Source organism: Meriones unguiculatus, chromosome 2 (genome assembly GCF_030254825.1).
Source record: "Meriones unguiculatus strain TT.TT164.6M chromosome 2, Bangor_MerUng_6.1, whole genome shotgun sequence".
Classification (NCBI taxonomy): domain Eukaryota; kingdom Metazoa; phylum Chordata; class Mammalia; order Rodentia; family Muridae; genus Meriones; species Meriones unguiculatus.
The window spans coordinates 23,521,237-23,548,653 of NC_083350.1; the positions used below are offsets into that span (position 1 = coordinate 23,521,237).

General features: G+C 45.5%; 1 protein-coding gene and 1 pseudogene across 1 annotated transcript in view; one reads left to right on the forward strand and one right to left on the reverse strand.

Moving 5' to 3' along the window:
* Sec11c (SEC11 homolog C, signal peptidase complex subunit) overlaps positions 1–228 on the reverse strand; it is a 17,641-nt gene extending 17,413 nt beyond the window's left edge. Inside the window, exon 1 of the mRNA XM_021633568.2 lies at positions 54–228. Coding sequence (XP_021489243.1) covers positions 54–140 — 87 coding nt within the window. The 5' untranslated portion in view covers positions 141–228. The remainder of the gene's footprint in view (positions 1–53) is intronic.
* On the forward strand, positions 139–27,088 carry LOC110546629 (large ribosomal subunit protein eL13-like; annotated as a pseudogene).
* Positions 27,089–27,417: the final 329 nt, after the last annotated feature.

Here is a 27,417-nt window from a genome sequence, read left to right on the forward strand (position 1 = left end):
CCGCAGCGGGTCCCGGGGAAACGGGCGCGCCCCCCAACCCGAGCCTCTGTTACCTGTCGTTTGTTCATCTTCCTCAAGTCCCCAAAGATGTCCAGGCTGGACGTGGGGAGATGCGTCCCCACGGCGCCCGCGCGAACCATGGCGGGGTCTCTGGGGGCCCAGGCGGCCGGCCGGTTCAGTCTGTCACACAGAGCTGCGGAGCACCGGCCGGCCCCGCCCACCAGCTCGCATCCTTGGGGCCACGTGACCAGAGTCTAGCGTGGGCTTCTGGGAATCGTAGTCTCGTGAGGATCAGCTCACCCATAAGTCCTGGAAGAACTTAGAAAAGAAGAACTACAACTTCCAGAATGCTCCGAGCGGAGAGCCTTGGCCAGTGAAGACCCAGGGCTCCTGGGGAGCGTGGCGAGCGGGCTGAGAAGCCTCAGCTGACCCTTCTAAGGAGAATGTGAGGTAGCCGGTGAGCCTCGTGTGTAGGTGGAAACTCGGAGACGTGACTGCTTGAAAAGAACAGAACTCCAAGACTCTGGTCAGGCGCCAGCCGGACACCTAAAACTCCCTCACTTTCACCTAGCCGTGTATCTTGGCCATTGGATGACTGCAGATAGGAAAGGTGGGGCTTCTGCCCTGAGGGCGGAGTGTGAGAAATCAGGGCGGGACCTAAAGATGGGCATGCAGGATGGGCGGGGTCTGTGAAAGGCGGGAGTTTTGAAATAGGGTTGTGCGGTGTGAAAGAATAGCTCTATTGCAAAGGAGCATCTGGGAGGGAGGTGACTATAGATATTATCAAAGAGAAGATTCACTGAATGAATAAGTAACCATCTCATTTTAAACATGATGAAGCCCGGGCCCAGAAAGGGCCCATTCCATAGCCACAGTTAAATGGTAGAGTGTGGAATAGGCCTCAAATTCCAAGTCCAGAATTTCCAGAGTTCTGATCCTAGGTTATCGTTCATTCACTCATTCACTCACTCACTTATCCTTTTTAAAAATTCATTTATGTGCAAATCTTTACCAAGCATCTACAATGCACCTGATGGTATTCTAGGTACTTGAAAAACACTGAAGAAGAAAACAAAGATCTTTGCCCTATTGAAATGTAGGTTCTACCAGGGGTAGACATAGCTAAACCGTACAGTATCTGCATCTTGACCTCAGGATGCAACCCACTCCACATTATGTCAAAGTGTTGCTGGTAGATAGGAAGGCCATGAGAAAACTAGCAAGCATCAAATAAAGGCAGGCTTTTAGGACATTGGAGAAAACTACATTCGTTTTGAGAAGCAGCTTCTATATTGTCCCTGATCCTTATGAGAGCCTGTTTAAGCCAAGCCCACAGTTGAAATAGCCTCAGAGTTGGCGTAGAACACTCCCAGACACCAGATTCTCAGTACAAAGGAGATTTATTACCCGATTGTCTCCCAGTTGGACAAAGACAGCAGCAGGTGTTTTTGCAGAGTGGATTTTAAGGAGAAAAAGAGGAAGTCAGTGGTAGGATGAGTTGGTAACTCCTGATTGGACTTGTTAGCCAGCGTAGCCAAATAATGAGTTCTGAGTGCTGGACCTTGGTGTGTTTTGATAGCTGGACCTTGAAGTTAAGTCTCAGAAATGAATCAGTAGCCAAATAAGGGAATGGCCCTTGGAGCCTAGCTTCCAGACGGTAATCTAACTGTTGAGCAAGGAGAGGAAAGGGGAGAGGGAAAGGCCTGCCAGCGCCCATGCTTGGGCCTGTAAGAGCCCTTCACACAGAAGGACCTCAGATCACCATGAAGCCCAAGATTCCCATCTGCTATTTAATGTCCCATGTGGTCGTGAGATTGGGTGGATACAGCAGCTAAGTGCCCTGGAGTGGAAATGTTATCCGAGAAACTACACCCCAGGCAGCTCCGGAGGGGATAGGTGACTTGAATGATAGGTGAGGGGCTCCTTGGTGAGTTGCCTCCTTTCTTTTAATCCACGCCTTCATTTCTCTCCAAGGATTACTCCATGTACAGCTCTGGAAGAAAGAAAAGGCAAAACTCAGGCTACATCATAGCTGGCCTAACACAGCCCTATGGAGACTCCTGAGAGGAAAATCTTCCCACTGAGCAGAGCTGTAAAGAGGAAATGCCAGATGCAAGAGGCAACAATAATCCTTAAATTGGGTGAGAAAGGGAGGGATCACGAAGGGACAAGGACGTTTTGAAGAAGGCATGTGGAAAGACCTCTCAAAATAGGCAAAACCACAAAAACATTCCTATCCCAAGTGAATGCCTACATCTTTCTCATACCAGAGACATATAACCACTAACTTTGACAGCTTAAGTTCCACTGTTTGGAGATCTTCCTCACAGAGGAATGCTTCCAGAGGGGACACACCAGATGAAGTAACTAGCTTTCCAGTCCCTTGTAATTCCTTCTACCTCCAAACTAGAAAGCATTAAAATGGCTGGAATCATTGAGCCTGATTACCAAGAGAAAAATTGGATTGCTGCTGCATGACAGGACTAAGGGTAACAGGATGCCTTTTGACTCTTCTGTGGTCAAAAGAAAAGGTTAATTGAGAAATAACAATGTATCAGTGTCACATTAGGAAATGAAAAAGGAGACTTCCTCTTAGAGGAATGATGCCAAGAAAGAGCCCTAATTTGAATTCTCCACATCTCTCCCTCTGTCTTCCATCTGTCTGCACTTTGTGGGCTGTGGCATGTCTGTTAGTCTTTTGTATGTGTCTGATGCCTGTCCCTGAAATGGAGCATTGCTCTATATTTATTGAACAGCACAGAAAAAATATGGTATGGGAAAGGCATGAGGGTTACTTTTAACAGAAGAAGGGAAGAAGTTAATCTACTGACCATCAGCTGACCCAGAAGAGCACTCAAAACTGCACACAGATGTTATTAACGTATCTACATGTTACTTCCAGCATGTGTTTGATATTTGTTGTTGCTTCCAATCTGTCGGCCTCTTTTAGTAAACACTTGCCACAGCCCACGCCTGCAGGCACATGCACACACCTACACACGTGTCCTCATTCAGGAGAAAGTAGGAGCAGCCCTTACAGAAAGGCTAGTTGTGTCTTCTTAGCAAGTACAGCGTCCTTTCATTGTTGTCTAGAAGTTCAAATGTATACTGTGAGCTCCGGGGGCAAACCTGTGGCTTGTGCCCATTACCAGTTCTTGTCATCTGTCCAAATCTACCCTTTCTTGCCCTGCTGTGTGATAAAGATCTGAACCCTGGAAACATTTCTCCTATGCCAGCTGGCACAATACTTTGCCAGTGGAAGGATGAGAGAGATTTCCCTCCTTGTCATGAAATTTAGTTTAGTTTTTGTTCCTAGGGTATAGCTCCAGGGGCAGGCAGAAGTCTGTGTGCTGTTCAGCCTCCAGCAAGTTGTAATGACATATTTATTCCACAGACTGCCTGCCACTGAGTTTTATCAGTACCTCAGCAGGCTTCTGGGTGAGTCTCACTGAAACCCCAATGGGCAATCTCCTCTTGCTGTCATGTTTGACAGCCTCAACCCAACACAGCCTAGAATTGCCTGAAAAAAATGTCTCAGTTGAGAAATTAAAGATAATCAGGCTTATGGGCCTAGAGAGATATCTCGGTGGCTAAAAGCACTGGTTGCTTTGCAGAGGGCCTGGGTTCAGTTCCCAGCACTCACATGGTGGCTAACAACCATTTCTAACTACAGTTCCAGGGAATCTGATGCTCTCTTTGGCTTCCGCAGACATCAGGCACATGCCGTGGTGCACAGAAATATATTCAGGCAAAACACCCAAACACATAAATAAATCTCAAAAAAAATAAATTTAATAATCAGGTTGGCCTGTCGGGATGTCTCTAAGAGTTTGTCTCGAGGGATAATTGATGCAGGAGGGACCCACCCACTGTGGATGGTCCATTCACGGACAGGTGATCTGGGCTGAATGTAAAAGCCAGGCTGAGCATAGCCCATGAGTAAGTCAGCAAGCAGAATTCCTTACTGATTCCTGCTTTAGATCCTGTCATAACTTCCCTCGGTGATGGATTGTAACCTGAAAAGTAAGCCGAATAAATCTCCTCCTCCTCTCAGTTGCTCTTGAACAGATGGTGTTTCATCACAGCAACGGAAAGGATACCAGTGTACCACCCCAGCTTGCCACACCTCAGACATTTCTACCGTACAGCAGGCACAACATAGCATCTCGTCCGTCACTCGGAGGCAAGCCTGTCCCAGGTTTGTTCTTGGTGTTCTGCCTCAGTGCCAGTAGTGATTGCTTCTGTGTCTACGGTTCCTGTAAAGTCCTCTTTTTGCCCCTTGATAGGTAATCCACTGCCAGTTTCACTTAAAATAACTCTTTTGAAGGTACTGTGGTGATCTCTGTCTTTACTAGACCCTGATCATTCCAGAAGCAACTGCAACTTCCAAACAGGGTCAGGCTCAGCTCTTGTTTTTTTGTTTTTTGTTTTTTGTTTTTTTTTTTGTTTGTTTGTTTGTTTTGTTTTCAGTCACATGAGTAACACACACAAATTCCCGCAAAGTCCCAAATTACATATAAATGACCTTTCACCCAAATCTGTCTGGATGCAGGTTCAATGTTGGGAGCCTGGTGTGTGTCCATTTTACACTGGTCCCTCCCCTCTGATTTATTTATTTCCAAGGTTGGCTTCTGATGGTGGTGGTAGTAGTATGTGTGTTTAAGTCAAGGATCTCTAAGATAAAATTCCTACCAGCTGGATTAGCTAGACAAAGAACACGGACTTTAAAAATCAGATCTTCCTCTACAAAGGCTAAACTCATTTCTAATCTCATACAACACAAAATACATGATGAAATGCTGAAGTCAGAAGGTACCATGAGAGCCACACGGTAAAACTTTGATGGGTGCCGAACCAGAGGTCCATAGAAAGATGACTTGATCTTTTTTTTTCTTTTACTGAAAATAGATTTTTTTTCATGCAATATATTCTGATTACAGTTTCTCATCCCCAAACTCCTTCCAGTTCCTTTCTATGTCTTCCTGAACCCAGATCCACCTCCTTTCTGTCTCTGGTTAGAAAACAAGCAGGCCTTTAAGGAATAATAATAAAATAAGATAACAAAAAAAACCAAAACAAATCAGAATAGGAAAAACTAAGAGACAGAAGAAAAAGAGCCCAAGAAAAAGCAAAAAGAAACAGTACAGACACAGAGACACACATTCCCCCACACAGGGATCCCATAAAACACACAACTGGAAGCCGTAATATCTATGCAAAGGATCTGTACGGTTTTTAAAATGCCCTAGACAACATTAAGAGAAAATAACCTCCAAAGATGTTCCATTGGGTTTGCTTCCTGTTTACCATCTACTGCTGCCCCTGGAGGCTACTTGTAAGAGTGGTTTGTTTCCCCAGGGAGACTCCCTTGGGGAGAACTAATATTTCATTTGTAAGTGGCTATCAATTGGAGCTAGCTTCTAGGTTAGGAATGGGACCTGGGCTATTTGTGGGTTCCTATGAGACCCCTTTGGACAACACTTTGATTAAATGGAACACGTGGCTGGTACTGAAAACTTTACTTGATGACAAGAGATGTCCATCTGGGGCTCTGTATCTCTGGTAGGCACGGACTCGAGTTCTCTATGTTCAATGAGTGAGGTATTAAAGTCTCCCGCTATCACTGTGTGAGAGTTGATATGTGATTTTAGCTGTAGTGGTGTTACTTTTATGTACCTGGGTGGTTGGTGTATAAATGTTTAAGATTTGTAACCCCTTGGTGGATTTTTCTTCGATGAGTATAGTGCCCTTCCCTATCTCTTCTGATTAGTTTTAGTTTGAAGTCTATGTTGTCAGTCAGATACTAAAATGCTACACTAGCTGGCTTCTTGGGTCCATTTACTTAGAATATCTTTTTTCAACCTTTTACCCTCAGATGATATCTATCCTTGATGTCAAGGTGTGTTTCTTGGATACAGCAGAAGGAAGGATCCTGTTTTCACATTTAGTCTGTTAATCTGCATCTTGTTATTAGAGAATTGAGAGCATTGATATTGAGAACCATCAACAAGCAGGGTTTGTTGGTTCCTGTTACGGTGGTAGTCGTGGTGATGGTGGTGGTATGCGTGTGTGTTTTCTCTATTTGATTTGCTGTGTTTTCTTGTGTGTGATGAACCTTTAGTTAGAAGTTTTCCTTCTAGTACCTTCTGTAGAGCTGGGTTGTAGTTAGATACTACTAAATTTAATTTTATGGTGAAATATCTTTTCTCTATCTTTGTGATTGAACATCTTCTTGGGTATAGTAGTCTAGGGTGGCATCTGTGGTCTCTTAGAGTTTGTAGAACATTCATCCAGGCTCTTCTGGCTTTACAGGCCATTGACTCTAAGGTGTTATTCTAGTATTTCTGCATTTAAATATTAATTGGTCTTTTTCCTTCTCTTTGTTCTGTGCATTTAATGTTTTGATTATTGTGTGCTGAGGGGATTTTCTTTTCTGGTCCAATCTATTTGGTGTTTTGAATATTTCTTATACCTTTATAGGCATCTCCTTTAGATTAGGGAAATTTTCTTCTATCATTTTGTTGAAAATACTTTTTTCTCCTTCCTCTATTCTTATTATTTATAGATTTGGCCTTTTCAAGGGGTCCCTGATTTCCTAGATGTTTTTGTGCCTGGATAGTTTTAGACTTAACATTTCTGTTATCAGAGATATCCATTTCTTCTATCTTCTCGTCAGTGCCTGAGATTTTTTTAATTCTATCTCTTGCATTCTGTTGGTGAGGCTGATCCCTAAGGTTCTTTTTCGAGTTCCTAAATTTTTCATTTCCAGTTTTCCCTCAGTTTGTTTTTTTTAATTGATTGTTTCCACTTTCATGGCTTGAACTGTTTTCTCCATTTTATTCTACTGTTTGTATTTTCATACATCTTATTAATGGATTTATTCATATCTTCTTAAGGACCTCTAATATATTCATTAAGGCTATTTTGAAGTCCTTGTCTTCTGCTTCAGCTATATTGCACTTCTCAAGGCCTACTAGAGTAGAGTTGTTGTATATTTAGTGGAGATATACTGGCTTTTACTGATTGTGTTTTTATTCTGCCTGCATCTAGGTATCTGGGTTTGGGGTGATTGTAATTCTGGGCACTGATATCTAATCTTATCTCTGTTGCGTGGGCATTCAGTTCATTGGTTTCTGTTGCTCTCTCAGGTTCTGAGAATGGTGTGGTGGCTGTGAGTTTCCTGTTAGAGAATGCTTCTAAGATATTGGCTTGGGGGTCTGGTGGAATGTGTTTCTAAGTATTGGGAGCTCATACTTAAGACTAGGAATGGGCTAGAGTGTGGGGGCTTGAGAGAGTCCACAGGAGGGAGGAAAGTGTCCTGGGAATGGAGGTAGTGAGGGAGGAGAGGTCACAGCAGGTGTCTGTCACAGAGACTGGGTGGGGGAGTGGATTTGGAGGAAAGGAGGGAGAGTGACTATTTCCTACTTCCCTACCAGCTGGTTCCCAGGAAATGGCTGAGGGAGTTGGCAGCTGAGACAAAGGGATGGGGTGGTGAGGAAAGCTGTGGAAGAGCTGCCAAGAAATTACTTTACAATACCACACAATTGGCACAACCTGGAATGGGAGGGCCTGGGTTAGACTAAGCTTGGAGAAATTATATTTAAAATAACAATTAGAACTGAAGCAATTTTTCATGCAATACTATTAAGTCCTACATTTCAAGCCAAATAATTCATGTGTGTTGAATCATGGTGATTTTGCAGGCTGAACCACCAGGCAATTGCCAACTGCCCTATTCAGAACTTCAACCTCTAATACTTGATCCCAGTGCAGAATCCATCAGGGTCAAGCTTCTACCAACAGCTCCTCTGGCAAACTGGGCGGTCAGAAGGCCCCTAATAAGCTTGATAGAAGAGCTCCCAAATTCCCTAAAGAAACAGAGGAGCGAATGACCACCTGCTAAACATGGTGTTGCAAGCTGTTGAGACAGCACCTGGTTGGAACAGTATACATTTAAAAGATGGGGAGAGGCCCATCCTCCCAGCCCCCCCCCATGTCTGTAGATGGGGCACACTCTCAGCCTCTCAGTGAGGCAGCAAGGTGAGGCTGGAGTTCATTCTTAAGTGAGTTTTGTTGCTGCTGGTATTCCGTGTTTTGTCAGACTTATATGATCTCATAAAGGAAGCTGTGAGCATCAAATGAGGTTTCAAAATACCATCCAGCCCCCCAGAGAGTCTCCAGCCCCATGTGGGACCCAGTCTCTCCCCAGCTCTGCCCTGTCTTTGCAGCACTTTATTTCCCCATCTCCAGCTGTACTGTGACCTCAGATCCAGGCCCTTCACCCTTGTGAGCCCATTTCCTCCGGCGACCCACAGAAAGGAACAGAAATGAAATGCTAGCAGCTCTGCTGCCCCTAGCTAGGAACGTCCAGCTTTGCAAGGGGTAAAAATCAAAGATTCCTCCATTTGTCTAGCCTGTGATTCTTCACCTTCCTCGTGCCTCAACCATTTCAGTACAAAATTTCTCACATTGTGGTAACCCCCAGCCACAAAATTATTTCCTTGCTACTTCATAACTGTAATTTCTTACTGTTATGAATTGTAATGTAAATATATGAAAACTGCTGATCTAGGGCCTCATAAAGTATTTCCTTCAGTTTATTTTGTTTTACATTTTCATTATTATGTTTTAAACCAAAAATACAGTATTACTTTATTTCTCCTTTTCCTATGGGGAAATTGGCATGTGTATTTTCCTTGTAAAACTCCATAAACACAGGCTGACATCACGTACCATTTCTTAATAATTCCCTCACTCCTCTCGGGTGAGATAATCAGAAATAAACATTAAAGAACTCTCACTTGTAGCTGTTTCAGCTCTCCTTGGTGCACTAAATGATCTGCCTCCATTAAGGATTCAAGGATGAATGACAGTCCTCAGAACCAATCAGATCTGTAGTATGCAGTCATGATTACCAGAGCAGCAGATTAACTATCTTAGAACCCTTGAGCACCTCCCTGTGGGCTTTTTGAGTAGAATTAGTTAGCAAAACAGAGGCAATTCTGTTATCAGCTGAATGTACCTGTCTATTCAGTATCAATTACATTCTTATAAAATATGTTTATTAGATAAGAGATAATTTTGAGTTTACAACCAACTTGCCCAACACAGCAGGCTATGAGCTAACAAAGCTAGAACTTGAACTCAGGTCCACCAACCCCAAGCTCAGTTAATCTATGACCTTCTCGCCTCTTGCTCCCTCTGGGAGTGCAGGGAGCACATAAGCAGATACAGCCTCAGGTGGGTTCAGCTCCCGGTTGTCAGGTTCAAGTTGATGCCTACACCCTGAGGATTGCGGGACCAGCAGCAGCTCAAGGTGACAAGCACCTGCAGAAACTCTGGACCCAGGTCTGCTGGTACCTGGCAGGGAGCGATGAGAGCCATTCTTCAAGGGAACACTAGGATGATGGCATGTACTGAATGACTGGGATATCAGTCAGCCCAAGTAGAAGCACTGGAGCCAGTTTGGTAGGATGGAGTCTGCCATCTCAGGTCTGAGTCAGAGGCACCTGGCCAATGATGCCAGACGCCTGCCTTCTGAGTCATTCTCTGCCTCCTCCATCTTCGGCAGCTGTAGAAGGATATGCCTCGGAAGAAATACACGGGTATCCAGGATGGCATGCCAAGGGGAGGGGTGATTTAGGCTGTCTCTCCATCCTCCACAGCCCCTCCCTCACCCTGCTGCCTAATGTTCTTGTCAAAGTAAGCCATTGCTCAAATTACCACCCTCTCCCACCCAGGCCAACTGTTCTAATTATCTCCCCCCCCCCCCCCCGGCCGCCCTTTTTTTCCTTGTAGTTGCTGCAAGGAGTTTTACTACTTTAAAAAAAAAAAGTGTTAGAAATAGCAAGGGGTGAGGGTGGGAATGGAAAATGGCATTCAGTAACAAAAGACACTTTTTATGCCCCACGCTATTTGATTGTCGCGAAACCGCCAGGAGCCCTACTAACTTGGCATCAAAGCTTAAATTGCCTTCTTTTGTTTGTTTTTAAGACAGTGCCTCACTGTGTAGCACTGGCTGCCCTGGAACTCACCATGTAGGCAGGGCCGGCCTCAAACTCACGGAGCTCCAACTGCCTCTGTTCCTCGAGTGCTTGAATTAAAGGTGTGTGCCGTGTGGCAAGACTCTGTTGCTCTTTTAAAAGGCAAGAGGGCATTTTCTTAAACTTGATCAACTGATGATTCTCAGTACTTCCTGCATGAATTTGTTCAGATGAGAAGGCAGCAGCCCAGGGGACAAGACATGGGGCCCGTAAGTTGTCTTCTCGAAGCTCCCTACAAATTAGTCACCTCGAGCCACCCACCTAAGCCTCATAAACTGTAGTCTCAAATGCACTCTGGCGATTTTCTCAACCATGGCCTCCCACAATGCAAAGGCTAGTTTATTATTAAAGTGAGATGACTCTGAAGGCTCCCTTTCTCCCCGCCCTTTGCTCCCAGGGGTGCAGAGAGGTTTGAGGATGGGGCAGGAGGTCTTTGTGCCAGAGCTGCACTTCTGATCTTCCTCCATCATGCTCATTTGTCCTTTAAAGGGTAACCTGTTTAATTTCATCCCGGCTGACTGTCTGAGTCACTGGCTTATGTCCTTGCTGCCCCGCTGGTGTGCCTGAGGTCCTGTTGGGACGTCTGGCCCTTCTAGTCACAAGTATCACCTGAAACCCTAGCATTCTTTGAGTAGGCCCATTCTGTCTGTGGATTCTCTCAGACAACTTTCTAACCCCGGCTATTACCATATTGTCCTCCACTACTGTGCCTGGGGGACATTAGCTGAACTGTGGACACCCTCGGATCCAAATCATGCACTTTTGTGCAAAAAAATCTTAATCTGGGAAAGGACAGGTATTTTATAGCTTGTTCCACTTTGGGGAGTCAGTTGGAAGATATCAAATGCCAGGAGAGCCCTTGTATCTTTCACTGGCCCTTCAATGCCCCTTCCTTGTGCCTTAGCTACAAGAGCTTTGAAGGAGGCTTAAAGAGATATGGAAGATTCTAGCTGTTTTCTCCACTCACATCCCTTTGATGTTACCTTTGAATGGCACCGTTGACCTGAAAAGTAAAAAAAAAAAAAAAAATCACCATCTGAGTCTCAGACTTTACAAGACTCCCTTGTTCCCTGAGGAACAATATCACGTAGCTGACAAATTAGGACAGTGTTTTGGGGGGTGAGAGGAGGGGGCAAATGACAGTACTAAGAGAGCAGGACATAGATATGTGACCAAAACCACCACCTAAATACTATATAAACACGAATGTGACAACTCAGTGACCGGGTGACCTGAGCCTGCAAATTCTCATTCTAAGTTTGCAATTAAGGATTTATTACACTTTACTACGAGTGTGCATTTGTGTGTCTTCACTCCTCACATTATTCTAGGACCTGAGGAGTCTGTGGTTCACAGGCTTGTATGATGTTTAATTCTAGTAGGAAGACAATAAGCAAGCAAAATAATAATAATAATAATGAGCATTTCAACCATTTCAAGTGTTATAACTGATGAGGCAACTGAGAAGAACATTCTTGGCATGGAGATCAGCAATTGCAGAAGCCCTGAGATGGAAAAGAGCCTTAGAGTACAAAGATGCAGTGCAGGGCCCATCTGTGGGGGATGGGAACGTCACAGGAGCAGCAGGAAGACATTGCTCATACACTGGAATTTGGATGGAAACAGCGCATTTTGATGAGATGACTTGCTCCAAAATTAAGCTGCTAGAAGGGAGGTAGGAACAACAAGATGTCACTTACATCATTTATTCAGCTATTTATTCAATGGATGTACACTATAGGAAGCTCCAGAGGTTACAGTTTTGTTTTGTTTAAATTGTTGTCCTGGTCCTCTAAAAGCCTATGAATGAGGGTTTGGGGTATAGCCCAAAGGTAAAGCATTTGGCTCTGGGCTCCAATATCAACACTGAAGGTGAAAATCTTACAAATCAAGGAGTAATGGAGACCTACCAAAAAAATTTAAATCAGAGATGCACTGTTTAAAATGCACACAGAAGCACACACCTGCAGTGTTTAGTGCACTGTGGTGGGTCTGGAGGACATGGAAAGACGGTGGACTTGGGAAAGCCAGCAGTCAGGATTCCTGGACACTTGCTTTTCAAACCAAAGCTTCTGGGGAAAAGGAAGCCATTGCTCTCTCATGCATTGTGTTTCTTGTAATGAGAGAGGCTGTGGTATTTACCAGGAGTGTGAGGGCCTACCTACATCACCAGATGGTAGCATGTGGAGGTCTGGACTCCAGTTCCTAGTGAAAATTAAAAATTATAAAAAAAACCTGATGAGATTTATCTTAAATGACTGATTAAAGTCTCTGTAATTTGTCAAATGACTACAGTAAGTGAAGAAAAACATCTTTTCAAGGAAATCTGCCAAAGCTCAGTAAGAATGCTCAAAGCATATGGCAAATGACTGTAACCAAATCACCCCACTCAAGGCCAGCTCACTGCAGCTCTATTCCGGGTGGGCGTGTTCAATTAGGAGGGAACCACCTGTAGCTAGTTCCCGAGGTTTCCAAGTCTGGAATAAAGACACCAGCAGAGTGTCTGATCTGGACTCCCTGCTTCTAAGACCACCGCATGGTAAGAGGGAAAGACTGGCTGGGAGGGCAGGAGAGACTAGGCAGGCTCCCTCCAGTCCTTTTAGAAGGACACTGAGCCTATCCATAAGGGCTATCATGGCCTAATCACTTCCTAAAGGCTCCACCCCTGCTAGAGTTGCACTGGGGACTGAGTGTTGAAATGAATTTTCAAGAGATACAGACATCCAAAATGTAGCAGCTAGCTAGTTCATCAGAGAACGTCAAGGAAAGAGAGAGCAGGAGAGTGCCCTCCTTGGGTCAGGAAAACTGCCCACTGCTCATGGAATATAAAGATTGAAGCCATTTGAGATGTTGTCTACCAATTTCCCAGTTAAACAGAGATACTGAATAATTATCTCTATTTAAAAAAAAAAAAAACGAAAAATGAGGCTCTGTTCTATCAGTCTGTTTTTCATTGCAATGACAAATGCCTCACATAAAAACTGCTTAAGGAAGGGAAATTGATTTCGCCCCACAGTTCCAGAGATGTCAGCCCATGGTCAGATGCTTCTATTGATGTATTTTCTTGATAGAGTATCATGACAGCACAAACGTGAGCGTGCCAGGGGCTGCTTTTATCATGGCAGTCGGGAAACATGAAGAAGGATACATGAAGCCTCGGGGGACAAAACACATCTTTCCAAGGCACACCTCCCAGTGTGCTGCTCCAGTGAGGTCCCACCGCCAGACAATGCCATCATACTGTGAATCCATCAGGATCAAACCGTAAATTGTTCAGAACCCTCAAGATCCAAATTCTCTCAAAAGCCTGCTAGCTGGCAACCAAACTCCCAGCACATAAGCTCTCAGAGTCTTTCAATATAAGCAATAATGCACATACCCAGGCCAAAAAAAAAAAAAAAAAAAAAAAAAAAAACATAAAAAACTACATGTGTTAAAGTAGTACTTTTGTTCCTTCACAACAAAATTAGTGACTATAACCCAGAATTCACTATCTTCCAGTGATGCATGGTGGATAGTAATAAAGTGTTTGTGTGTATCTTCCAAAGTGTCAACTCAGTTTGCTTTTCTAAACCTTTTTTAAAACCTGATTTTTCGCTGTCAGGAGAGAGTGCATGCCATGGTGAGTGTATAGAAACAACTTGAGGGAATCAGTTCTCTCCCATCTCCTGTCAACACAGGGTATCTTTTGTCTCTGCTGTGCAGTATGCCCCAGGCTGGCTCATGGGCTTCTAGAAGGATTATTCCCCTCTCTTCACCTCCCGTCTTGCCACAGGAGTACTAGGATTATAGATGTGAGTCTCTGGGCTCAAAATTATGTTATCAGGCTTGCACAGCAGGCCCCACTAGACAATAAAGTTGCTTTTTTAAAAGTGCCTATAATAATTTGATTGTTACTGACTATGACCTCATATGGAAAGCTATCACTGTTCCACAAAGTTGGCCATAGGGGTAGGAGCTGGGGTTCAGTGGGGAATAAGGAAGGGAGCAAGTCTATATTCAAGGGATATGAAAACTTTTTGATCCTGTGTAGGATCAAACAAAGACACATATGTACAAGGCCTGATCTAGCACATATACTCTAGCCCAGTGGTTCTCAACCTGTGGGTCATGACCCCTTTGGCAAACCTCTATCTCCAAAAATATTTATATTATGATTTGTAACAGTAGTGCAAAAATTACGGTTATAAAGTAGCAACAAAAATAATTTTATGGTTGGGGTCACCACAGCATGAGGAACTGTATTAAAGGACTGGAGCATTAGGAAGGTTGAGAACCACTGTTCTCCATGCATGGATATAACCTAGAACCCCTGCTCAGATGTAGCCCACGGCAGCTCAGTGTCCAAGTGGGTTTCCCAGCAGTAGGAACAGGGACCGTCTCTGATAGGAACTCATGCATGGCTGGCTCTTTGCTTACCTCCCCCTGAGGGGGAAGCAGCCTTACCAGGCCACAGAGGAAGACAAGGCAGCCAGTCCTGATGAGACCTGATAGACCAGGGTCAGAGGGAAGGGGAGGAGGACCTCCCCTATCAGTGGACTGGGGGAGGGGTATGGGAGAAGAAGGGAGGGTGAGATTGGGAGGGAATGGGGCAGTGTGGTATAGCTGGAATACAAAGTGAATAAACTGAAATTAATAAAAATTAAATTAAATTAAAATTTAAAAAAAAGACCACTGTTCTAGCCTATGAGCTAAAATCACTTTTATCTTTAAATTTTCTTTAATTTTGTGATAATTGTTAGCTTCTAAAGACATACAAATACTACTCGAGAAGATTTAGATCTGCGCGTAAATCTACCTGCCGGAGCGTACTGCAGCGCAGTGTAGACATAGCTACCACCCCTAGCGGTAGAAGAGAGAACAGCAGGTGTGTACTTGAGACCGCGGCTTGGGGTGCGGGGTGGCAATCAGACGGAGACTAGACAAGGTGATGGGGGGCTGGGAGCTGGGTGGCCAGGAGCGTGCAGCAAGGGAGAAACTCATCCCCCTGTCGGAGCTCTAGGAGATTGATTGCGGAGTAGGAACTAACTGGTCCCCACAAAAAGAACTAGTTGCTAACTCAGCTCTAAGGCAGGAAACAGAAGTCAGAGCTTAAGCCCCAGGTCAGCCAGCACCAGTCCCCTGGATCGGCGCTTCCCCCTGCCTTTAACTGGAGTGATGTTGGACCCTGGACTGAGGCTGAGTTAGAAGATGGGAGAGGAAGAAGTCGGACATGCACAGAGCCCTGTTCTAAGTCATAGAACTAAGGGCATTTTCACAGACTGAAAATTGCGTGTCATTATGAGTGCGATGGGAAAGGCGCGTGGTGAGCGCCATGAATAGAAGCGTCCTCTGCAGAATCGGCAGTCAGTCATAAACCTGCTCTTCTCGGGGCTGAGAATGGACCCCTAAGGCAAAGCTTCCAGTGCTGAATGCGGCTTTTTAAGGAGATCCTTGGCAAATAGCGGCACATAAGAGGAAAGTTTTGACACTAGAGTGGGGAGATGTAATGTAATAGCACAGCAGGAAAGGGTGGAAGGTAAGAAGAGTGAAAGCCACTTAAACTGTGAATAAAAAAGACAGCAGCGGGAGTAAGGCTGCCTTAAACCAGTTGGAGAGGATGATGACGTTAGGCCCCAGAGGGAAAAACCAGGACATAGAGGTAACTATCCACAGCCAGAAAGCAAAGCAGGGCTTCTGGTAGAGGTGATGAGCCCCCGGTCCCCACAAAGCTGAGAGACAATGGATGAAATCCATGCATGTGATAAATAAAGGGTGGGTCAGGAAGAACTCTCTAGACCCTCCCCCTCACGGATATTTGCCCCTCTGAGACAAGACTGGCAACAGCAGTAAGCATTCTGAGCAAGAGGGTCACGTGCAGAGAGGGCCCTCCTGTTGCAGGGACTTTTACAGACCATTATCAGGAAGCCAAAGAATACGTCTGCCCAAGTCCAACCCAAAACAATGGGTTTCTTGGGCTTAGTTACAAAGCGTGGGTGAGGGGCTGCTTACAGGAGCAGGTGTGGCACCAAAGCAGCCAAGCCACCAGAAAGTCTCACCCCAGCGTGGATTAGGACTTCCTTGTGGCTGCACACAGTCTCCACATCAGCTAACCTTCCCCGGTCCAGGCACTCTTGCACCTCCCTTAGAGGAGGAGGCCTCGTGTCATTAAGGCATGATCACATATATGAGAGCAGAAGGTCCTGCAGTCCCAGGTGAGGGCCCAGCGACCCATTCTGCAACCTCCTTCTATGAGGGAACATCAACAGGCCCAGTCTTGAGGGTCTCCTGCAGTAGTCTCAGCCTTGCTGGTGAAGGTGGTATCTGCCGTGCATGGAGGCTAACAGTGTCACGACCTCCACTAAGAGCAATTTCTCAGCAAGTAAAGCCAAATGGAACGTGGAGGGACCAGGGGTGCTGGCCAGTCAGACAGTGTAGGGGGCATCCTTAAGACTGTGTCCTCAGTCCTGCCCTATAACTGGCCCATCTCTCTGCTCACTGGCCGCATGTCTACAAGGGCAGCCACCATACTGGAATTGGATCCCTATACCAGCCAGGGCCTACATGCCTGACCACCACTGTCTGTCTGAAGGGCTTATCCCATGGCTTTGAGGATTCCATTCAGATGTGAGCAGCAATGTCACCATACATGGTATGTCTTTCCTCAGCAGTTTGGTGTCTGGCAACCTTTCCCTTGGTGGTCTGACTCTATCTGCGGTCGTATTTCCAAATGAGAAGAGACAATGTTTGTAAAGGCAAAGCAAAAGGAAGGCCCTGACTAGATACACAGAACAAAGATAAGAGATAGAGTGACCCCTGACCACATGTGAGTTCCATGATCCTTGGTTCCTCAGCACACACCCATTCCTAAAAGGCCCCTTGGCGTCCATAAGGAAGTTCACTTTTGGCTTAAGCTTGACAGAAAGGAATTTCTGTCATTGACTACCAAGAAAGCCTAAGCCAATTCCAAACATCCAAAGTCATGGGTGATCTTTGTTGGAGTCATGAGAACAGAGGTAGGTTGCTGGCTTCAGTAGCAGACAGTAGTGATGCTGTGACACTCTCTGTCTGGCTACCCACAGAGACTGATGCCTGAGAAGTTGCTCAAGTGCAAAGTTACTTTGGAGCTGGTGCCTCGGTTGGGGGACAGATGCTACACAATGAAATATGTGTCTTCTTTTGATCAGCAATTTTCCACTTGCCAAAATGTATTCTTGCCAGAAGAGCCAGCACATTGGGGCTGTGTTTGTTAAAACTGAACAATATCCCCTGAGCCCAGGAGAGAGTCACTAGCCACCTGACAGAGAGTCTCCTGGTTTTTCCCAGCAAGGCTACCACGCTGAGCTGTCCCAGGAGCACCTGTCCTCTGCCCACCCCCATCTGAGCTAGGATGTGCCCCAGGAACAGCTTTGACTGATGAGTGACAGACAGCCCAGGAGGCTTAAGAAGTGTCCTTGTAGTCAGGCCTGCTGTGGCTCATCCCTTTAGTCCTAGCACTTCGAAAGCCGAGGCAGGTGGATCTCTCTGAGTGTGAGGCCAGCCTGGTCTACAGAGTCCCAGGACAGCCAGGACTACATAGAATAGCCCTGGCTCAAAAAAAAAAAAAAAAAAAAAAAGACGTCCTCACAACACCTACACCTTCCATACCGCCCTGCTGAACAAGCCCACCCCACCACAAAGAAAGAGCCACCTCCCCTACCACGTGTAGTGACTTTACGAGAACCAGACCGTGTTTCCGTATCTTCCCAGCTACTCTCAGTGGCGGCTAAGCAGCTGCTCCCTCCTTTCACACACATTCCGAGAGGCTTAGTGATGCATGAATAGCAATCCTATTTTCCTTTTGAGCCAAATGATATTCTTTCTAATGAACTAATAGTAATGGGTTTAAAGCTTTCCTCAAGGGCACGGGTTCTCAACCTGTGGGTCGTGGCCCCTTGGGGGAGAGTAGATCAAATATCATTTGTATCTGACATTGACATTTTGATTCATAACAGTAGCAAAATTATGGCTATGAAGTAGCAGTAAAATAATTCTATGGTTGGGGGTCACCACAACATGAGGAACTGTATTAAAGGGTCGCAGCATTAGAGAGGTTGAAGACCTCTGCTTTAGGGAAAGGCAGGGTGGCTAAACCTTAGGACTCAGGATTCCCTCTTCTGTCCTTGTCTTTCATCTTTCAAACACATCTATTTCATTCTGTCTCACTGGATTTTCCCACAGGACCAGTGACTAGCAGCCACAAGTTCAAAGGCTTCAACCTTTCCAGCTTCATTTCCTGAGAAGAAAGGAATCGCTTGATTCCAGGGATAAATTCTACCATTTCTAACTGGCTTGGCGTGTTTGGCTTTTGTGAAGCAAGAGCTGAAGCTCCCTCTTTAAAGCTCCATGAGCAGGAGGGAGGACTGTAGCGAAAGCTAGTCCCCAAAGAGCCATTGTTCCTGCAGGATAGAGGCAGTTCTGGGCAGGAGCAAACTTCCACTGTGCAGGCTCCTTGCACTTTACAGAACAGGAGGCAGAACTGGAAGGGCGCCTTGTCTGAGCCTATTTCTCCAGCCAACAGCAGATCCCAGACTGGAAGGACAGAGTCCTCCCAGGGCAGTTCTACCCTCCAGCAATAAGCAAACAATCTGACAGTTAGTGGTGCATTGGGGTGTATGCTGGCTAGTTTTATGTCAACTTGACATAAGCTAGGATCATTTAGAAAGAGCACCCTCAATTGAAAACAAAACAAAACAAAACAAAACATGCCACCACCAGACTGGCCTGTGGGCAAGTCTGTGGTGAGCTTTCTTGACCGACGATTGATTGATGAGAGAGGGCCCGGCTCACTGTGGACTGTGCCCTCCTTGGGCTGGCGATCCTGAGTTTTTAACAAGAAAGCACGCTGAGCAAGCCATTCAGAGCAAAGCAGTTAGCAATGTTCTCGCTTGGCCTCTGCTTTAGTTCTTGCTTCCAGGTTCTTGCCCTGTTCAAGTTTCTGTCCTGTCCTGTCTGTGTGTGTGTGTGTGTGTGTGTGTGTGTGTGTGTGTGTGTGTGTGTGTGTTACTGGGGCCCAAGCTCAGAGCATTGCACTTTCTAGACATGTACTCAACCACTGAGATATAGCTGTGTCCTGAAAAGTAGACAGTTACAAAAACATTTAATTCAACATACAGTTTCCTGTCTTTTTCCTCCGGAGTCAAGACAGAAATCTGACTTTAGAAAGAATAAAGTCAAGCACATAACAGCAGGTTATTGGCTTCTTAGTTACTATTACTACCAAGACGTGAAGCACTAGGGAAGAGAAAACCACTAGGCACAGAGAACCATTAGGCAACCTATGAGGGTCTTGGTGAAGAAGCACATTAATCTCAACCCTTTACCCACCCAGGCAGCCCAGTATGTCCCGTAGCCATCTGCCCAGAATCAGTTTGTACCACGGCCTCCATTAACACCCATGTTTTCTAACAGAACATAGATCCTCACCTTTCCCCCCACACCCCATCATCCCTGGGCAGCACTTAATAATGAATGAAAGTCTGGAGTTTCCTGAGATGTCCCTTGTTCTTATCTGGAATGGTAGCTCTGTCTTCTTGTTCTGGATGTAATCATGTCAGAAGATGATGGCTGAAATCATTTAGCCATCTTCTAATCATTGTAAAAAATGAGGCTATTGCTAAGGATCGCAAACAGAAGAGATGGTCCATTCGTCAGCTGAGGCTGTTTTGCTGTAGTAACAAAAGGTTTGTAAATGTTGGTGACATACAATAAGGGTTCGCTTTTTGCTAATGATATATGTTCAGCCATGAAAAGGCTTTGCCTGGGATCAGTCTGTGGGGTTGTCTCCCACCTGGGACCTGCTGATCTCCTGGAAAATGAAAGAGAAACAGCGAATCCTTTCAAGGTGGCATCTGAAACTGGTTTTCATCCTGTGCTGGTTAGCTTTGGGTCAAGTTGACACAAGCTAGAGTCATCTAGGAGGAGAGACCACCAATTGGGAGAGCGCCTCCAACAGACTGGCCCATAGACAAACCTGTGGAGCATAGTCTTCATCAGTGATGGATGTGAGAGGGTCCAGCTCTCCAGAAGCATGGCATCCCTGGGCAGGTGGTCCTGGCCTGTTAGAAAGTAGGTCTAGCCAGCTGTGAGTAAGCAAGCCAATGAGCACTGTTCTGCCATAGCTCCTGCTTATTTCTTAGCTCCAGGTCCTTGTCTTGCGTTCCTTCTATGACTTCCCTCAGGGACAGGATGTGGCCTAAAAGTTGTAAGATGAAATAAACCCTTTCCTACTCCCTGTGCTTTTGACTGCTGGGCTTTATCACAGCAATAGAAACTATAAGGAAGACAGGGACTGGTGTGGGAGAGCAGAGGGCTCCTACTGTGGGCCGTTTCACTCCTGGGCAGGTGTTCAGAAGTTGTACAAGAAGGTAGCTGAATAAGCTATGGGGAGCAAGCCAGTAAGCAGCATTCCTCCATGGTCTGTGCTTCAGTTTCTGCCTCCACGTTCTTTCCCTGACTTCTCTAGAAGATGGACTCTAATCAATAAACTGAAATAAACCCTTTCCTCACCAAGTTACTTTGGTCATGGTCTTTCTCAGAGCAACAGAAACCAAACTAGGGCATGTCCCTTATTCTCACATTCCACTGGAACAAGTAAGTGCTATGACCAGGTTTGAAGTAAACGGAGTTCGATGGCGCAGTCTTTACAAGTATTTGGAAACAAAAATCCAGCCTGCCAACGGTCGTAAGAACCAATCTTGGGTCCTTGTTCTTATCACGGGGTTTCATGCTGTAAAGATACAGGGCCGCAGACCTCTGCACTTACTGTTTTGGTTTTTATTTTTGTTTTGTTTTGTTTTGTTTGAGACAGGGTCTCACTATGTAGCTCTAGCTATCCAGACACTCACTATATAGACAAGGCTGGATTTGAACACATAGAAATCCACCTGCTTCTGCCTCTGCCTCGAGTACTGAGATTAAAGGTGTACACAACTATCCCTGGCTCTGAACTTCCTGTTATGTGATAGTTGAATCACCATTTTCTTCACTTCTTCATTGTGCAGGCCAGGTTGAGTCTTAGGGCTACTATTGCTGTGATGAAAGGCCATGACCAAAAGCAACTCGGGGAGGAAAGGGTTTATCTCACTCACAGATCCATAAAACAGTTCTTTACCAAAGTAAGTCAGAACAGGAACTCAGGGCAGGAACCTGGAAGCAGGAGCTGGTGTAAAAGGCCATGGAGGGGCGCTGCCTACTCTCCTGCTCCCCATGGCCTGCTTGGCCTGCTTTCTTTCCTACGGAACCCAGACCATTTGCCCAGGGATGGCTCCACCCACAATGAGCTGGGTTTTCTCTCTCATCAATCACTAATTAAGAAAATGTCTCATAGGGTTGCCTACAACCCAATTTTATGGAGGCATTTTCTCTACTGAGGCTCCCTCCTCTCTGACGCCCCTAACTTACGTCAAGTTGACATAAAACTAGCCAGGAAAAAATGAGGGAGGGGGGCTACAGGTCTACATGTATGTGTGCGTGTATATGCATGTGTGTATGTGTTCATGTGCACACAGATGCATGTGCATATGTGAGTATGCACACATATGCATGTGTGTGCATACATGTGTGTATGTGTGCATGTGAGGGCCAAGGGTCTGCACCAAGTATACTCCTCAGTCCCCACCCATTTTAGTTCTTTTGAGAAAAGGTTTCTCATTGAACCTGGAGCTCATGAGTTCAGCTAGTCAGTGATCCCCAGAGACCTGCCTAGCTCTGCTTCCCTCATGCTAGGGTTACAAACATGTGCCATCATGCCTGGCCTCATAACATGGGTCCTGAGGGTTGAACACAGGTCCTCGTGCTTGAATAACAAATACCTCACAGACTGAGCCATCTCTCCAGCCCCCGTTCAAGCTATTTTCATTTAGACTACAGAAGTTAAATGTTCTCTTTGTCCTCTTTAGAGGCCATTGGCTATTTGTACTTTTTTTGTGTGTGTCCTTTATCACAAGAATCTCAAATTCTCTGATGCCATGTATATTGGACATGGATCCCACAGATATCACACAGTGACTATTAAGATTATGAACGGCCTCAAAGAGGACAGGGGAGTGTCTGCAGAACAAGGCTAGAGAGCAGAATTTCCAGGCCTGCGATTCAACCAGCCTGCTGCATGCAGGTGCATCCCTAGAAAACTGACAAGACATTTGATGGGTCTTATTTGGCCAGGAAACAGTCTTCTCCCCACCCCCAATCACTTCCACCTCACTCTGTTCCATGTGACTCTCTGCTTAAGAGAAAAGTGTGCATCAGTGTAACTGAATGCCAGCAGTTCCTCAGTTGTTATGACCATGGGAAGTTTTACTGAACTCTCCAAAATGGTTAGTTGTAAATAGAAAAATAAACCAATGCCAGCAGATAAAAAATGACATGCCTTAGCAAGCTGCTGAGACAGGATTGACTGGAACTGAAGGACCTGTCCCCAGACCTTGGCCAGTGAACTAGTCTCAAAAATAAATGAATCCAGAGAATGTGATACATCCTCTCTGTGCACATGCCTCTGTCTTCCTTTGTCTCTCTCTCTGCCCCGACTTCTGCCTCCCTACCTCTTGTAGCAGGTAAATAGCTTATATCGCCAGAAATTCTGGTCTCTATAACAGAGTCAGATAACCATGACCAGAAACCTTTGAAACCATAAGACAAAATAAATAACTCATCCCTTTAAGTTGTTTTGTTGCAGGATACTTGATCACTCTGTGAACCCTGAGTCACGACTGAAAAAAAAAAAACTCTTTCTAGTCATGTTGTGCCTCAGCCCTAGCACACAGCTTTAATCCAAGAGCTTTCTGCAAACAGAATTAAATAAAGTCAGCCATAGATCAAGAGGAGGAGCAAGCAGCCAGTTGACAGGGAGGGAACATAGAAAAAAAGAGAGAGAGAGTAAGAGGAAGTCCAGAGGACAAATAGAGAGACACACAGGAAGTAGAAAGGAGGCACATTCGGTTTGAAGGGTTTTCAAGGCATTGTGGAAAAGGGGCTTTTTCCTTCTTTAACATCAGCTGAGTAGGAAGGTCAGCTGGGTACTTTCCCTGCCTCTCTGAGCTAACAGGCTTTCACCCCAGCATCTGGCTCCTGAGTCTTTATTAGTAAAATTGAGTATTTGGAGTTTTGTTTAAAAGTTGCTCTATCAGATAATTTGACAACTATGAAAATCTAGCAAACACCCCCCCCGCTCTGACACTCCTGCCACCTCCATACCCCACACATACCCTGAGCTGAGCTCCTCGGATAGTGAAGAGGCTTTCCCTGTGATGCTACAGCTCAAGCAGTACGATACAGTGGAATGACCCCTCGTGTCCGGTCCAGGTCTTTCCCTGTCAGCGTGGATGATATTTCCAAGCTCTATATGGGACAATATATAAAATATACAAGCTGGGGTCAGCTCCCCCAAGCTTGGGCTCCAGAGTCTTTATGGGGATCCCACCATAGCAGTTTGGCCTTCCCCTTACCCACCCACAGGTTAAGCTGCTGTGGGATCCCAAAACATCCAGCTGAATCATATTATTAGACTCTAGTGTAGCCACAGCCCAGGGACTCCACTGCTGTTGTGCGTGGCGATGTGAGGCTTGGACATTACCTCTTGAGAAGCATGACAGAAGGGAAGGCTGACTCTTTATTGCAGTCATTAATTCTTGTGTTATTAGGTCTAAATGTTACCTCAATAAACCTTGTGGGCAATGGCTGTGTCTTATCTCACCTATTCATCACACCATCTAATTTGGGATTGAGCCTCTGGCAATTGTACAACAAGTAATTGATACCGGATGAGTTGAAGCCTGACATTCTTTAGCACAGTCCAGGAAGTGGATGTCCCGTGTGCACACAAAGAGCCAGGACAAGGAAGAGGCTGACTGAGAAAAAGAACCTTGGAAGGAGAATGTTGGGATAGAAAACCATTGATACATGCTGGATACACGGACAATCTTTTAAATAATAATAATAATTTTAATTGCATTTGCTTTTTTTTAAGTAAGTCTGTGTTCACATATTTGAATTCAAAACTGAGCAAATTACATGCAATGAGACGTCTCTCCCAGATGGGCAATGCTCAATGAAACGCAGATAGAAACATCTGTTTGTTTACACTCCCTTCTCCCATCAAATATTCTGTTCCCCAGAACTATTTGAAGAGCTATTGTTAATGATTTGCTTTTACCAAATGAGCTGCTGTATAAATAAACAACCATCTATATTTTAAGCTCTGTCCTGAACTCTGCCTGGTGGCGTAGGGTTCCTTAGAAAACACTTACCCTGAGCAGTGTTGCAAGGCTGTGATCCCTGTATTTGGAAGGCTAAAGTAGGGATGTCTTACATTCAAGGCCATTCTTGGATGACACAGTGAGTTCCAAAGAGCCTGGTTTACATAGCAAACAGTACCTGTCCTGAAAGAAAAGCAAAGAGAGGGAGCAGGGAGGGAGAAACATACTGCTCTCTGTTCTAGAAGTCAACCTTACCTGGGACTTGCTGGGGTTACCCATGACACCTTCCTTTGGATGGTAGGAGATTAGCTATCCCTAGAACACAGTTCTAAACCACACACAGTCTCCATGCTCCCTGAGAGGCTCTTACCAGCTTAGCCTTTTTTTCATTTGTGAAATTATGTGTGGCCCATCATTTATGGGGTCTTGCCCCTTAGAGGCCTTTGGACTAATTCAGCCTTTCAACTCTTTACCTGAAAGGAAAGCAGCAACATCCTAACTCAGTTTGTCTCCAGGAAGCCTGTTAAAGGGCTATTCGTCAGGAGAGTGTGCCTGAATTGGAGTGTGCCCAAACTGAAGTGTGCAGGTTAACAGGGACCATGCTGCGGACAATGAACAAGGCCAGCAGGCCAGAACACAGTGAAGGTGCTGGTTACAATGGCCTGTTTGTCTGGAAACCTGGAATGTGCGTGTGTGTTTGGGGAGGGCTTCCTGTAGAAGACGCCGCCCTCATGCCTGCTGCACTCTTGGCATCTGTCTTCAAACTTGGCAGCAACCGCTCATCTTCCCTGCCTTTTCTCATGGCTGGTGCTGGGAGAGCAGAAGGAAGGTACAGAAACCAAGTCCTCCAGGGTCAGTGATTGGGCCTCCCTCTTTCCCAGCTCTTCTTCTAATTCCTCAGAAATGTCTTTCAGGTGTTATTTGGTGCTCTGTCCTCCTTCCTCAGCAGACATTAGGCACATTTTGACCTCACAGTCTGAAGGGGACCATGGGGACCCCACCTCAGTTTGCTTTCTGGCTTCATGGTCAAGAAGATGGATCTGACAGTCTTACCATTCACAGGTACTGCTAACAGGGTGATCTGAATTACAGATGTGGTGCTTTCTAGCTCTGGAGACTAGAAAGCTGAGCTTGTGGTGTCTGCAGGGCTGGTTCCTTCTAGGGATGGTGGGGAGAGTTGGTCCCAGGCCTGTCTTTGGTTCCTGACCATGTACTGACACTTTTTTATATTGGTTTCCACTTTTCATCTGCTCTGGTATGGTGGTTTTAATAAGAATGGCCCCCATAGGCTCATATATTTGAATGTTTAACCACCAAGGAGCAACACTATTTGCAAAGGATTAGGAGGTGTGGCCTCGTTGGGTGAGGTGTGGCCTTGTTAGAGGAAGTTTGTCATTGAGGGTGGGCTTTGAGGTTACAAGAAACTCAGACCAGGCCCAGCATTTCTCTGTCTGCTGCCTACAGAGCAGGATATAGCTCTCAACTATTTCCCCAGCTCTCTGCCTTCCTGCTTGCATGCCTGCCTACCTGCCTGCTGCCATGATCCCTGCCAAGATGATAATGGACTCACCTCTGAAATTCTAAGCAAGCCCACAACCTCATGCTTTTTTTTCTAAGCATTGCCTTGGTCATGATGTCTCTTCACAGCAATAGAACAATGGCTAAGGCACCAGGCATCGCATCCGCCTGTGTACAGATAGGTCTCTGTACCAAAGCTTCCTCTTTTGTGAGAACACAGGCCTTTTGAAATAGAGCCACTCTGCTCTGGGACAAGTTCAGTGATTCCATGTCTAATATAGTCAAACTCTGAGTTCCTGAGGGTTAAAACTTCAATATTTGAACTTCGGAGAGACAAGCCAGCTGTGATACCAGGTGAGCAATGTAGGCAGGTATCTCTGGCTCAGATTATAGTTTGTTTGTTTGTTTGTTTGTTTGTTTGTTTGTTTTTAAGCTAGGAGATAAACTGACCATGGTGGCATTCACCTTAAAAACCAGAACTCAGGAGGCAGAGGCAGACAGATCTCTATGAGTTCAAGGCCAGCATGATCTACATAATGAGTTCCAGAATAGCCAGGGCCACGTAGAAAGACCCTGTCTCAAAAAGAAGCAAAAAATAAATTAGGAATTTAGGGGCTAGCGAGATGATTCAGCAGGTAAAGGTGCTTGCCACCACACCTGATGAGCTGAGTTTAATCTCCCAAAGCCCCCCTTCCACAAGGACTGGCGGAAGTGAGTGGACACTTGGTTCAAGCAGCTGGCACGCAAGATCCATAGACGCGAGGCCCAGCAGGCAAAAGCGCATGGCATCATTGCCCCTCATCCCGCATCTGGTCCCATCAGGCCCATAGTGAGGTGCCTGATGCTTAGATACCACACCGAGGTCCAAGCTGGCTTCAGCCTGGAAGAACTCCAGGTGGCCGGTATCTGTAAGAAGTGGCTCACACTATCAGCATCTGCATGGACCCAAGTTGGTGAAATAAATTCACCAGAGGCCAACCTGCAGTGTCTGAAAGAGTACCGCTCCAAGCTCACGTTTATTCCCTAGGAAGCCTTCTGCTCCGAAGAAGGGAGATAGTTCTGCTGAAGAGCTTAAATTGGCCACTCAGCCAATAAGACCTGTGATGCCCATTCCGAAATGTCTACAAAAAGGAGAAAGTCAGAGTCGTCACAGAAGAAGAGAAGAACTTCAAGGCTTTTGCCAGTCTTCACGTGGTCCCAGCCAGTGCCTGGCTCTTTGGTATCCAAGAAAAAAGGGTGAAGGAAGCTGCAGAGCAAGATGTTGAGAAGAAAATAGTAATGCACTCTTGGAATGCTGTAATGAATTTTCCATAAAGCAAAAAATATTAGATAGATAGATAGATAGATAGATAGATAGATAGATAGATAGATAGACAGATCAGCCATAAATAGCCAAAAAAAACCAGAGTAACCAGAAGTCAGGATCCCAAATGCAAGGCTTTGGGACTCGGTGGCTCTTCTGCAAGTGTTGAGTTTGGTAACTGCTAATTTTATCGCCTCCTATGAGCCATGCTTCCTGATCTAGTTCATCTACTTCAGGAGGCAACTTTCTATGAATTACATCCTAATCCAATGCATGTGGCTTCCTACATGCCCAGCCCTACCTGGCACCGGCTTCAGGTTTCTCTTCCACTTATGTCTTT